Below are 14,749 nucleotides of genomic sequence, written 5' to 3'. Positions count from 1 at the left end.
GACTTCATTTTCTAGAATCTTATTCAAATGGAAACGTACAGTATGTGCTCTTTCTTGTCCAGCTTCCTCCGCTCAGCACAATTATTTTGAGGCTCATCCAGGCAGCAGCATGTTTGAGTAACTCACTCGTTCTCATGGTTGAGCAGTATTCCGTTGTGAGATGTACCAGGATGAAGTGAACTAAGGTTCAGTCACCTGGAGCCTACACTTGGGTTTTTCTCAGTGTTTGGCTATTATTTTAAAAGCTGCATCTGTCTTTGTATGAACATATGCTTGTATTTCTATTGGGTCCATCCATAGGAGGCGAATGGCTTGACCATATAGTTGATGCATGTTTACCTTTTTAAGAAACTGATAAAATGTTTTCCAAAGAGGTTTTACAACTTGACATCCCTACCACCTACGTACGAGTGTTCCAGTTCCTCCAAATCCTCAGCAACACTTAGTATGTCCCATTTTCACAACTTTAGCCTTTTAATACGTGTGTAAAGGTATCTCACTGTGGTTTTATTTTCCGTCTCCCTAATGAGCAATGATGTTGAATACCTTTTTAGGTACTTACTTACAATTTGCATATTCCTTGGTGAACTGTCTGTTCAAATATTTTGCCTGTTTTCTTGACTTTTGAGAGTTCTTTATACATTCTGGATATAGGTCCCTGGACAAATAAGTCTGGATGTAATTTGTAAATCTCTTCTGTCAGCCTGTGGCTTTTCTTTTCATCCTCTTAATGGTGCCTTTTTGAAAGAGATTGTGCTCTTTCTGTGTTCTGAGAAATCTCTGCCCAAGTTCACAAATATTTTCTCCCATGTTTAATTCTAGAAGATTTATAGTTTTTGCTTTGATGTTTAGCTCTATAATCCATTTTGCATTAATTTCCATATATGGTACAAGGCATGGATTGAATTTTTTGCATGTGGATATCCAGTTGTTTATACCATTTGTTGAAAGACTGTTCTTCCTCCACTGAATTCCCTTTGTATCTTTGTCAAAAATTTGTTGTCCATGCTGGTGAGGATGTGGAACAACAGGAACCCTCATTTATCAAAGGTGAGAATGTAAAATGGCACAGCCCCTGGGGAAGACAGTTTGACAGTTTCTTACAAAACTAAACATATCGTTGCCATATGATCTACCAATCTTACTCCTTGGTATTTACCCAAAAGAGATTAAAAGTGATGTCCACCCCAAAACCTTAACATGGATGTTTATAGCAATTGTATTCATAGTTGCCAAAACTGGAAAGCAACCAAAATGTCCTTCAGAGGGTGAATGGATAAAGTGTGGTATTTCCAGGCAGTGGAGTATTATTCAGTGCTAAGAAGAAATGACCTATCAAGCCATGAAAAGACTCAGAAAAATCTTGAATGATAGTCCTGAGTGAACGAAGTCAACCTGAAAATGCTCCGTGTTGTGTAATTCCCACTACATGACATTCTGGAAAAAGCAAGACCATGGAGACAGTAAAAAGACAAGTGGTTGCTAAAAGTTTGAGGGGTGGAGGCTAGAAGTTTTTAGGGCAGTAAAAATACTCTATATGGTACCATATGATGGATACATGTCATTACACATTTGTCCAAACTCCACAAATGTTTACAACACCAAGAGGGAGTTGTAATGGAAATCATGGACTTTGGGTGATTATGATGATGTGTGGATGGCGGTGGGGGGAGGGGGTGTGTGGGAAATCTCTGAACCTAAAACTGTTCTAAAAAAATAGTCTTATTTTTCAGAAGTATAGGGATAAAAATAGTGAATTTAGCATGTCAGATCTCTTTTTCAGTTGATTCTGCTGCTATATGGCATTTTCTTTATCAGTATTTGCTTTTCAAGACAAGCTAGAAAGTAATGAGCATACTTTTTAAATTGAGTGTCCTCTGATGTGTGGCTGTATTTGGGGACTTTTATTCTGTTGCAGTTATTTTTTTGTCTATCTTTATGCCAATTGCACGGTCAGTTACTTAATTTATAAGTCTTGAATTCAAATGGTGTCAGTCCTCTGACTTTGTTTCTTGTCAGGGTTGTTCTGGATATTCTAGAGAATCTCCATTTCCATATGAATTTTAAAACCAGTTTGCTCATTTCTAAAAAAAAAAAAACAAACTGAAATTTTTATTGGGATTACCTTGGATCAAGAGATTAATACGCAGGGAATTTACATCTTAAGAATATATAAACAGGGTGTAATTTTCCATTTCTCTAAGGCTGTGTTTTGTAGTTTGCAGTGAATTGATCTTGAATATCTTTTGTCATATTTACCCCTAAATATTTTTACCCTATTAAATGTTATTTTTATTTCAACATCTGATTGCTCATTAGGAATATGTAGAAATACAACTGACTTTTGCATATTGCTCTTGCATCCTGCAATCTTGCTAAACTGGTTTTTATTTCTAGTAGCTTTTCCGTACATATCATCAAATTCTCTGCATAGATGATCATGTCAACTGCAAAAAAAACAAAGGCAGTTCCTCTTCTTACTTTCCAATCGGAACGCCTTTTATTCCTTTCTGCCGCGGATCTCCAGGACAACGCTGGGTAGAAGTGGAAGGCATGGACAACCTGTCTCGTTCCCCAGTTCTGGGGTAAAGCACTCAGTCTTCCATAAGAATGATGTTCATGTAGTTCTTTTGCAGACAGTTTTTTATCAGATTGAGGAAGTTTCTTTCTATTACTAATTTTCTGAGGATTTTGTCAGGAATTATTTTAATTTTGTCAAATGCTCTCTCTAGGTTTATTGAGCTGATAATGTGCTTTTCTTCTTTTGTATGGTAATAAGACAAATTACATGGATCGATTTTCAATTCGCAAGTCAATCTTGCATTCCAAGGATAAATCGCACTTGGACATCATATATTGTCCTTTTTTAATATAGTTGGACTCAACTTGCTAAAATTATATTTAGAATTTTTATATCCATGTTCATGATGGATATTGATCTGTCACTTTCTCTTCCTGTAATGCCTTTCTCTGGCTTAATTCATAAAGCGAATTTTTTAATATTTCCTTCTCTTCAGTTTTCTGGGTTTATCATAAAATGACATTTCTTTTTCCCAAAACATCTGGTAGAATTTACCAGTGATGCCTCTGAGTCTAGACTTTTATCTGTGGGAAGGTTTTTAATTGCAAATTCAATTATGAATTTTGTAATTAGTGTCTATATTAATTTAATGGTTCAGAATATCTTGGTAAATGTTCCTTGTGCACTTGAAAAGAATGTATATTCTGTTATTGCTGAGTGGAGTGTTCTGTAAATGTCAATCAGGTCAAAGTGGTTGAAAGTGTTGTTTAAACATTCTATATTCTTAATGATTTTCTGTCTACTTGTTCTATCAATTACCAAAAGAAGGTTCTTGAAATTTTAAGTTGTAATTGTGAATTTGGCTATTTCTCTTTGTAGTTTTATCACATTCTGCTTCATATATATTGAAGCTCTGCTTGTTAGGTACACAAACAATTTGGATTTTTATGTTCTTTTGATGAAATGACCCCTTTGAGGAAATGACCCCTTTGATGAACAGCCTTCTTTATCCCTAGCAAAAATGTTGTTGAGAAATCAAGGTTGTCTGATACTAATTTAGCTACTCTAGCTTTTTCTGTAGAATGCTAGCACAGTACGTATTTTTCCATCCTTTCACTTTGAATCTTTTTGTATCTTTATATTTAAAGTTCATTACTTGTAGGTAAGATATAGTTGCATCTTGCTTTTTAAATCCAATCTTGTGATGTTTAGACCATTTACTTTTAATGTGACTCAGTATAGACAAGTTTAAATCTATCATCTTGCTACAACTCTTTGTTTATTACCTTAGTGGTTGCTGTGGCATTGGCAGCACACATCTTCAGCTCACTGTGATGCACACCACTCCGAGGATAGGATAAGAACCTTACAATACGTACTTCCATGTCTCTCCCTCTGGGTTTGTACTACTGTCACACATTTTATTTTTACAAATGTGATAAATCTCACAGTGTTATTGTTTTTGTTTAATCAGCCCATCACCCTTTAAAGTGATTCAAGTAGGAAAAAATCTTGTATTTTCTCATCAGTTATCATTTATGGTGTTCTTCATTTCCTTTGAATAGATTCCTGTTTCCATGTGGCATCTTTTCGTTTCTGCCTGAAAGATTTTAAGGTTTTAACATTTACAATATTAATCATTTTAACATTTCTTATAGTAAGGGTCAGCCGATGATGAAGTCTTTGCGCTTGTGTATATCAAAAAAAGTCTTCACTTAACCTTTGTTTTTAAAATATATTGTTTCTGGTTTTTAAAATATATTGTTTCCGGTTTCTATAATATAATTCCAGTTTGACAGATTTGTTTTTTCAGTACTTTAAAGATGTTATTTCACTATATTCTTATTCATATTTTTTCTGACAAGAAATCTGATGTCATTCTTAACTGTTCTTCTGTATCAAATATATGCTGTGGCTTTTTTCAAACTGGATGCTTTAAAAATTCTCTCGTATCACTGGTTGTCAGCAATTTGATTATGATATGCCTTGCCATAGGTTTTTTTCCCTCATGTTTGTTATGTTTTAGGTTCACTGAGCATCTTGGGTCTGTGTGTTTATAGTTTTTATCAAATTTTAGAAACTTTCTGGCCATTATTTATTTAAATTTTTTTGACGCCTCTCTCTCTTCTCTTTTGGGGACTACAGTTATATGTACATTAAGCTGCTTGAAGTTTTCCCACAGATCATTGATGCTCTGTTCAGCTTTCCTTAATTCCCTTTCCTCTGTTTCTTCCACTTTAGATGGTTTCTGTTGCTATAATTTCAAGTGCAGGCACCATTTGTTTTGCAGTGTCAACACTACCGTTAATCTTATCCAATGTATTTTTCATTTCACACATTGTATTTTTCAACTCTAGAAGTCAAATTTGAATTTTTTCCTAGTATCTTCCATATCTCAAACTTTTTTAAAAAATATGAAATGTAATAGCTGTTTCAATGTAATTTTCTGCTCACGCTAACATCTTGGTCAGTTCTGAGTCAGACTGGAATGATGTTTATCCTCATTTTGGGTTTTGTGTTCCTGCCTCTTTGCATGTCTGATGATTTCTGATTCGATGCCAGACATTGTGTGTTTTACCTTGCTGGGTGGGTGATGGATAATTTTTATTCCCATAAACTTTATTGAGCTTTGTTCTGGGATGAAGTTGACTTGAAAATAGTTTGATCCTTTTTGGCGTTTCTTTTCAAATGTGTTAGGTAGAACTAGAACAGTGTTAAGGTTAGCTGTTCTGCACAGCTGAGGCCCTTCTGTGCACGCCACACAACGCCCTGTGAATCTGGAGGTTCACTTCTCTGGCTGGAAGGAAGAGGCAGTGCTCCTCACCCTGTGTAAGCGCCAGTACCGTTACCTCCCATCCTTCAGGGTGGTCCTTTCCCTGTCCTCAGGTAACTTTCTTGTCCTCATGTACTAATCACAGTTTAGACCCTTTCTAGAGAGCAGTCACTAGTCAAATGTATTTATAGATTGTTCACATATTTCTCACATGCTCTTTAATACAGTTCCTTGAGTGTGCTCAGAACCATTGGGTGTGGTTCCCAAAAAAGACCACTTCACGACAAGCCATCACATGCTTCCGAGATAAAAACAGTCACCCAGGAATTTGGAAACTTAACTCCTGTTCTACAAATATAGAATAATCATTATAAAACATGACCCAAAAGAACGCTAAATTACATCACATTGACTTTATGCATGTTTTGTTTTTCCAAGACATTTTTCAACTCAAAGTCAAAGCAAGAAGGAATACCTTTGAGAACAGTTTTAAGTGTCCAGTTGAATGGGAATGAAAAGAAGATTTCCCAATGGCGTAAGTCCATTATATTATAAAGTATCTGCTTTAAAGAGATAATATTCTGCTTTAAACCACATCCCAGTCCTCTTCTCCAGAAAGAAGCGGTATTTTACACAAAGGAGACAAGGAGAAAAGCTATGGCAGGTAACTCCTGGCGCTCTCACAAGTGGTAGGCACGCGCTAAGTGACTCATTTATATTCATAGTGAATATGAAACCGATTTTACCGGTTCTGTGCTGCTTTCCCAACCCCTGCAATGCGGTCCGTGTCAGTAACTGCTTGCTGAATAAACTCATGAGTTTCAATGAAGAGTTCCCTTCACTTAAATTTTGGGCAGGTTTTAAATAATCCACTGGGTATTATATAGACATGTTGAAAAATCATGCGTTTATCTAAGAATAAAACTCAATAGTTGACCAGGTTTTAAAGGTTTAAAAAAATTTTAAGCACTAAATGTGACCCATGACTACAAAAAATTTTACTTATCCAAACTACAATATTTATTCTTTCTATTTTATTTTTAGTTTTCCTATAATTTGAGCTCCTGCTATTTGAAAAATAAACACGACCCACGTGTCTATAGCAACCAGCTAATTAGGACATAGAACAGCTCATCTGAGAGCAGTTGGGCCATTTCCAGGTACTGCTGCATTTGGGGACATGCTCAGGACCACGTGGAGTGCAGAATGAGGCATAGGGCTAGATGTGACTAGACTGTGTTTTCAGGCAGGTTAATTCACATACTTCAGCAGGAAGCATTGTTAATACAATAAAGTTCTTTCACTTAATAATCTACATTTTAAAAGAAATAAGCATTTTGCATCTGGAACCAAATGAACGCACTGGGATAAGAGTGGGATCCAGCCTCCTTGACGAGGAAATATGCCAGGAGGAAGAAAGAGCACAGACAGTAGAGTCACCGCAAAATTCAAAATTTAAAATTGCTTCATGGAAGCGATCATGGGAAGAAAGAATCTGATTCAAATTTTGCACCCACCTCCCAAAGTATCATTCATAACTCAAATCGGTCTCTTGATGGCACAACACTGGAAGAATGGCAGCATGAGGGAAATGTTCTGCCCTGAGGTTGTGGACCTCCAGGGGCAGGCATGGTGAGAGTCTCCTTTCTCGTCAATATGCCCCGCCTGGAGTGCCACTCTAATTCAGTTAGCCTGCATTCCCAAAACCAGACGTAGCATCATGAAACTGTTCTGGGGCAATTCTAAAGAGCATCCATCACATTCCATCAGTCCTGCTTACTCTGTAAGAGGCACACATGCATCTCTGCTCTTTTAGTCAGTGTGGGACAAGGAGGGAAGGGCCCCAAGACAGCGGGGAGCCGGGGCGCCCCGTAACCAGAGGAGGAAACCAAAGCAAGCTGCAGGGAAACCAGAAGCTGACTCACTACAGACGTTTAATTCTTGTGAAGGCGGAACGGGACGTTTTATCCCTCTAACCAAGACGTGTAACTTCGTGCCTGCAGTGTAGAAGCTGCTGTTACAGGCCCACTGTCTGCATGGCAGGGGAGGCGTCCTTAAAAGACATCACAAATACGTACTTGACAAATTTTTGGAATTCTCGTGCCTTTTCCTTTGGATTTTTCCAAGGGAGGAAAAATGGGGTTGCCTAATTCAAAAGAAACTCATTTACTGCCAAGGAGGGACTCATCTACTGAGAAAATCTGTATCATCCAATTTGAGGACACTCCTACAACGCTGCCCCACTTGCAACAATGGCCTCGAAGGGGGCTGCATCTGACTGGGTTCTTCTAAATTCACGTAAATTGAAGACGGTGAAGTTCATGGGAAATTGTCAACACTGTCCTAATTGCCTCATGACGTGGGCAGCCCAGTCCCACGGCACCTCAGACTGCACGTTTGTATAGTCGTTGACATAGAACCCAGCCTGGCATTTGAGTAACAAAATCAGAATATTGTCTTTTCTTCCTCTGTTATGTCCTTAGCACTGTCCTATGTCCTATAGCAGTTGCTTGATACATATTTATTGAAAGAAAGAAGTAGATTTTTAAAGATCGTATTTCCACCTCTTTTATTATCCTGTATTTTCATCGCCATTATGTTGTGGGTTTTGCCTGTGACATGAGGTAAATGTGAGGGGGACAACTGAAGTGAGTGAAGGTAACAGAAACAAATAGAGTCACCTTCCTCCGAACGGCAACCAGAAGTCAGAAAGGAGCGTCCTGAGCGTGGCCCCGGGGACGCAGGGCAGCCCAGCTGGCCTGACTGAAGTCTGGTCCCCGCCGTCTCCACGTCACCAGCGCTTTCCACATCCTCAGGTCCCTCACAAGCACCCAGGAAACATCAGACAACCATCCAAGGAGCCCACGTTCTCCACGAGCCATGCACCTTCTTGACGCCTTTGGAAAGCCAGGGCCTGCGGGCTCTCTCTACTGTACCTCCTGCTCCTCTGCATCTCGCCTGAGACAGGACGACCTCGGGCTCTCAAACGTCCTCAGCGGCACCCACACGCCCCACGGCCCGGCACCCTCCCACCCCAGCGTCCATCACAGTGCACCTGCCTGTCAGGTAAACTCCCCGTGTGCCGTCAGGACCATGCCTGTCTCTCAAGCTCCACCCCACAGAATGAGGGAAGGAGGGATGGGGTGAGGAGAAGAAACCGGGAAGGGAGGGAGGGAGGGAGGGAGGGGAGAGGACCTGTCAGCCACCAAGGGGAGAGGTGTTTGGAGCATCACTTCCTTGTGAAAGGGCCGTTGTAACTCTAACACCTTCACAGACTAGGAAAAGCCCCTTTTCTTAGTGAGAAGCCAAAACCTCAGCCAAGCTGCCGCGGACCAGCCCCACACACATGGGTACTCCGGAAGCCAGAGGTGACAGCCAGGTGGAGTTTACAGAATGCTTTACGACATCCCACAAAACGGTCAGGGAAAAGCCTGCACAGGTGTTTTTACAAAGATGTTTCTCCACGCTGGGCCAGGATCGTGGGCAGCTGTGCCCGCCACCAGTCACCCGAGGAGGACAGAGCCCGCTCTGCAGCCCCCGCTGACCTCGTTGCACCTTGTCTTCTGAATCCTTGGTTCCCAGGGCCAGATGTCCCTGCTAAGCCTGCTAATAACAAGGGAGTCAGAACCAGAACCACAGGCGTAACTGGAAGGACCTTCAGGAGGGGACAGAGGGAAAAAGGCAAGAGCCAGTTACAAGCACGGCTGGCCAAGGGCTATTGAGTATCTGGGGTGCCTGTAATTTTTTTTTCATTAAAGCTGTCTTTTAAATGTTTTCCAAGATACAAGCTGGGAGAGAGCTAGAGAACAAGGAGCCACCAGAGTCGGAACTTTCCGTTTTACCACCAGCCCGAGCAGCGAAGAGGCCTCTCTTCCATGGTGCACCTGCCTCCCTGGTGGCCGGCACAACGGCCGTCCGAGCTTGGAGCCGGAGGGCCACCAGCCTGGCGAGTGTGCGCTGGTGCGGCAGCAGGAGGTGGAACGCATGCGAGTGTCACATTGAGTGTATCACACGCGCACACACCCCCCCCCCAGGGTGTGGTGCTAACACAGCTTTCAAATCCATCTGGCGTTCTCCCCAACCCCCACCACTTCATGGCTCTTTCGTGCAAGTGACCACAAACAGTAGATCTAAATTTGGCACATTTCAAGGTCAAATGATGCAGCCAACAGAATTCGACCTCTCGCAGCATGCCCCTGCCCGTTCTCCCAGCTGATGTGCACACACCGCGTCCTGCCTGATGCAAGCTCATAAACCTTTACCCCGGAAGATGACGCTTACAGAAGAGACGAGACATCGGGATGTCTGTCCCCCACCCCGTTCCCCGGACCACCTCTTCCCCTCAACACACACACAGCAGCTAGCAGAGCCAGGCGGTCGTGTTCCTAAAATCCCATTGGCTCACGTGGGCACAGAGTCTGAAGCAGCTCCAAAATGGACATCGAGTAAAAAATGCCAGTTTTCAAAAGTCTGTAATTATGTATTTACACAAATTACATAATCCTGTGTGCATTTACATACAATTACAGATTATCAAGTAAGTAACACAAGGTTGCAGTGTTAATGAGATGAAATAGAATGAAAACCATCCACTGAAGCCGCCCACTTATCTACGGAACAGGACCTGGCCAGGCTGGGTGCCCCACTGGTGACCTGGCAGGTCCTTCGACACCACCTGGGGACATTCGCATGACAGATGGGAGGGTGGGCCAGTCCATGCCCGTTAAGTCTGTGCCCGAGGTGCAGTGTTTGGCACCAGGAAGATAGCGGTTTGGCTGGCTGGGCTTCTGTTTGTGAAAACTGGCCTCAGTGTTCCGCAGTGACTCGGGGCAGCCAGCCAAAGGCTTTGGATCCCTTACACGAGCCGGATGCAAAGCCGGGAGCCGGGGTGACGCCCTCTGCGGCCCAGCAGGACGCCGCCTGCACCCAGACCCTGAGCCGTCTACTCTCCAGGAACACTTCTGTACAGAAATTGCATAAGTCAGCATTTATTTATTTACAGACCATTACAGTTTATTGTATCAGTTGCCCAAAGCACATAGCATTTTGTTTTGCTTTAGAAAAAAAAAAAGTTACCAAAACAAAAGAACTCCAAAAGTAGACGTGAAAGTAGCATTTTCTAGGAATGCATGAAGAGTTTAGTCTTTTTCCCAAATTGTTTTCTTTCTTTTAGGCTGATTATCTCCCGCCTCATGCTACTGTACGATTACTTCTGGCTATCTCCTAAAATCAATGTCTTCCGTGCTAAATATTGTACCTATGACATCCTAGAACCTTGATTCTTCCCTATGGTGAGATGTTGAATGTTTTTCAGCCACAAATATTAATTAAATGCCTTTTGGAAAAACTAAAGCCTGAATATGTGCATTTTAGCAGCAGCAAAGGGTTAAATAATAAATAAGAACACTACATCTTGGAATTAAATGCACTTTCTGTTTAGAAAGTTGAAAAAAAATACCCAAGAAAATAAATGAAGAGAACATTCAGACCTTTATCATCAATCAACTACTTCACGTCGCTTCTGTCCCTTCCCCCTACAGTATTTTTCGATTCCACATGTTAGACCTACTTCTTCCTTAATGCACATCACCAGTAGGGCCCTGCTTCCACTCCAGTTTGGACCCCAGGAGGGCCCCAGGGGCTCACGACAGTAAGCCATGTGCCTCCGCTTCAAAACAGCTTTAACTCACCAGTGACATACTTTTATTTTTCATAGAGAATGTGCATCAGAGCAAAACAGAGCTGGAATATTAAGTTTTAAAATTAGTTACATAAATTCCAACACATTTTTAACTGTCACTTTCAATTTCCCACATAACCAGCTAGAAAGTGTTCCATGCGGTATGAGAATTTGTTATAAATTTCTTTTTTTAAAATATTGCTTTAAGAATTTGGCTCTTTTCTCCTTAGTATATAGTAAGAAATAGTCTCCCTTGCCCAAGGGCAAGTTTCAAAATTATTGCTACTAAAGAAATATGTATTCTTATGCTCTTCAGCATAAAACGTTATAAAAGCCTTGTAAAAGATATTCTGTATAGTAACCTTCCCTCTAAAAAAACCAAGTGCTTGTGAAGACTACTTTAAAAAACAAAACACGGTCAACAAGTGCATACTTTCCCCTCATTGTCATTATTGATGGAGATTTGCAAGCTTCACTTGAAGGGGTCTGTGACCCTGTGTTATGACAGGTCACACTGGAAGCAGTTTCCTGTAAAAGATGTCACGATGACCCCTAAGGTACTTGTCTAATTTCACATTTGAGAGCCAAGCGCACAAATTAAAAGTTTACATGAATTATCCTGTTATTCTGATTCTGATTCTTGTCCCCTAAAAAAAAAAATCAGTGCCAAGTAAGCTTTCTTCCTTTCTGAGAATTCTAAATCGGTGATGCTCAATGTTAGTCCTATTATTCTGGAGACAGACAGAATAATAGCATAGTTATGGTTTAGCTTTGGTATACCCGCGATAGACTTAAACAAGTCGGCGCTATGCCAACCCTTACGCTTTCCTGTTTTCCAGCCATGGAGTTACAATGATGGAGGGAGTCACTTGGGAGAGAGCAAATATTACAGACACAGAATAAAAGTTTGAGACCCAGTTGATCTTTAATCCTCTGGGGTAAGCTACGGAACAAGCAGTCTGGAGAGTGGGTACTCAGTGTCGTGAACGAATGCGTCAGTTTACAATCACACGGGCACAAAAGCGACTGTCGCCTTTCGGACGTGAGGGCCATTCGAATGTCTCAAACCCATGCACGCAGCGCTCGCTGCGTGCATTTACCACAGGTTCGTAGCGGACGCTGCCATTTAATGTTTACAGAGCCCAAAGCTTCCAAAACGCCTATCTGGCCTGTACATGTTTCATTAAAAATAAACTCTATATAATAAATAAATATATAAAATAAATAAAATGTTGCCTTTGGAATTTCTATAAATAAATTTAACTTTTTTTTTTTTTGACTAAGAGGTCTTTTCTGTCAGTTCACTGGGATGACACCCGTGAGAATGAACCGAGGACGACTCTTAAGGAGGACCGTACCCCCGCGCCCCTGCAGACGCGCGGCCAGGTCCTGATGGTCGGTGTGGCAGCTGTGCTGGCGAGGACAGAGGACGTCTAACCCCACATGCATCGGCGAGTCCCCTCCACTCCCTTCTATCCCCGAGCCCTGCCGCTCACCCCCCCACCGCTCACCCCTCGGCCTCCACCCTCTGCACCCCTCCATCCCCGCCAGCAGGTGCAGGCGGTCCCCAGTGGGGGGACAAAACCAGCACCCCCACCACGCCGCCGTCAGACTACGCATGCGACAAAGTTTGGCAACAGTGGAGCTGATGTGATGACAGTGAACCGAGAGGAACCCACCGCGTGAAACCTGTATAGTGGCTACTTGCTAAGGGCTCGAGCGGAGAAGCTGTCTTTGTCAGCTTTGGCTCAGGATATCCTTGTACAGTTCGGGGACCTTGTCGGGGTCCACGGGCCGGGGTAAGAAGTGTGTGAATTTCTGGTGCCGCTTAGTCCTGGCTCCTTCTCTGGGGCTCCCGTCCTTGTTGAGGGCGACGTAGTACCGCCGTCCCGTGTCCGCGTGTCTGTACAGGTTCGAGGAGTACGTGTTGTACCAGTTTTCTTCAAACTGCTCTCTGAACACACACTCCTGGGTTAGCTTCTCCTGGTGGGGGGGGAGAGAGAGAGCGGGTATTTTGCAGCATTAGCTACTTTTTGCATTTAAAGCAATTGCTACATCACATAATCGGTGAGGAAACACTGATTTGAGCCCATTTTAATGCGTTTTGCAAAAACTGCTTAACTCTATCAATTTAACTACATTCTAATTTTTTTCATAATGACTAAAGCACAAAAGTCTCAATTTTTTCTAGTTAAACTTTTCCACACGCCAATTATCTGAGTGAGTCAGCAGGCAAAGGCAAGTAACACCATGAGCTGTGCCCATTTTCACGGCAGCATTTAGGATGGTGACCATTCTGGGGAAGAACCTTCACGAAGAGAAAGTCTCAGAGCCGCTTCACCTTGCGCGTAGTTTTCGTCCTTGCCACGCAGACCAGCGTCCCCAGTGATGTCAGAAACTTTCTGCCCTTTGAAGCAGTGGAGTTTATTTATCACTCTGGAAGAGTGGTTTTCAAACTTCAGTGTGAGAAGAATCACTGGGGATGCTTTTTTCTACATGTAGGTTTCCAATCCCCAACCCTTTAAAATTCTGGTCCAGAAAGTCTGGAAGTGCACATTTTAACAGGTCCTGGGGGAGCCCTGATGCAGAGTCCTTGGCCCGCAGTTTGAGAGCCGTGCTTTCCATCAGGACGGGGTCTCCTGAGTACAAAGACGTGAAGACAGACACGCTAGCCCTCGACCTCCTTGACCTCAGGCAGAACCCCGCCCCCAGTTCAGAAGCAGAAGGGTGGCACACTTTCATAAACGTATTTGCCCTCCGGAGCCTTCAGAAAGCCTGGGTCCCTGACCCCCGGCACCCAGGGCCCCTGCAGCGCCCACCTCGAGGGCAGTAATGAAGTCCACATCACACCCCAAAGCACCAGCACTCCCCAAGCACAAGCGCTCCTCTCCCCTGACCTCGAAGCTTCGAGCCCGACACCTGCCTGGACGGCAGTGCTCAGCAGCAAACACCAGAATGACCTCTGGGAACCGCCCCCTACTCTTGCCCACCTGGCCCCTCACATCAGTAAGAAACCCAGCAAATACACATCCACGTGCAGTTACACGCCTGGGAACACAATCGGGCACCGATTCGCAGACACCAGCTGGGTGAACCCATCACCTCCGACTGTGTGGACACACGGGGCCGCGGAGGTGGGGATGTTGAGACCAAGGCACTGTGAGTGGCTCCCCCACTGGCTCTTCAGTGCCCTGGGGGCTTACACCACCCGGGGGCACAGGACCTGCCCCGCCGGTCGGTGATCTTCTGGGTCACCAGAAAGCTCCGCATGGGCCTGTGACAAAATATTATCTCATTGGACTGTCTTTGGCAGGTGAGCTGAAACAGGGGAAAGTGAAAAAGAAAAACAAAAAGCACCAGCGAGACAGAACGATGGGGACACTGTGGCCACTGAGGCCGGGTTTGCAGGGACAGAGCGAGCGCGGGGTGCATGGCCCTGGGCTCCCCACCCGGACCGCTCCCGACCCCCGTTCTGGGTGAGGGGAGCTCTTCTTCCCTGTGGAGCAGGACGGGGCACAGCAGAGAGGCCCCTCCTGTCCGCCCTCCGCTCCTCCACGCCTGCCACAGGGGAGGCCAGGCTGGACGGGACTTCTCTCCCATCGCCATTAAAATGAAACAAAGTAAGAATAGTGTGTTAACAGCTCTTTAAGTCTTTACTCCCCTCTGTGTAATAAATATTCCCCTCACAGACAAGATTATTCCTGGCTTAAAATGCCTGGTTTGAGTCTGCGGTGATCAAGTACATTTTCTAAACAGATCTATGTTCGTTTATTTT

The 14,749-nt window shown here is 43.3% G+C and overlaps 1 protein-coding gene across 4 annotated transcripts in view; it reads right to left on the bottom strand.

Moving 5' to 3' along the window:
• The window catches only part of FGF9 (fibroblast growth factor 9), a 48,946-nt gene that overhangs the window by 10,925 nt on the left and 23,272 nt on the right, over window positions 1-14,749 (bottom strand). Inside the window, exon 3 of one of the 4 annotated variants that reach the window (XM_074377915.1) lies at window positions 9,748-12,957. The exons of 2 other annotated variants lie outside the window; for them this stretch is intronic. In XM_074377915.1, the coding sequence (XP_074234016.1) occupies window positions 12,712-12,957 (246 nt within the window). In that variant the 3' untranslated portion in view covers window positions 9,748-12,711. Of the gene's footprint in view, window positions 1-9,747; window positions 12,958-14,749 lie in introns of those variants that run through there. One more of the 4 variants, XM_010951577.3, reaches the window with a different exon arrangement.

The sequence above is a fragment of the Camelus bactrianus genome, chromosome 14 (genome assembly GCF_048773025.1).
Source record: "Camelus bactrianus isolate YW-2024 breed Bactrian camel chromosome 14, ASM4877302v1, whole genome shotgun sequence".
NCBI classification, from domain to species: Eukaryota; Metazoa; Chordata; class Mammalia; order Artiodactyla; family Camelidae; genus Camelus; species Camelus bactrianus.
Note: the sequence above shows the minus strand (reverse complement) of the source record. Positions and strands in the feature narration are given on the sequence as shown.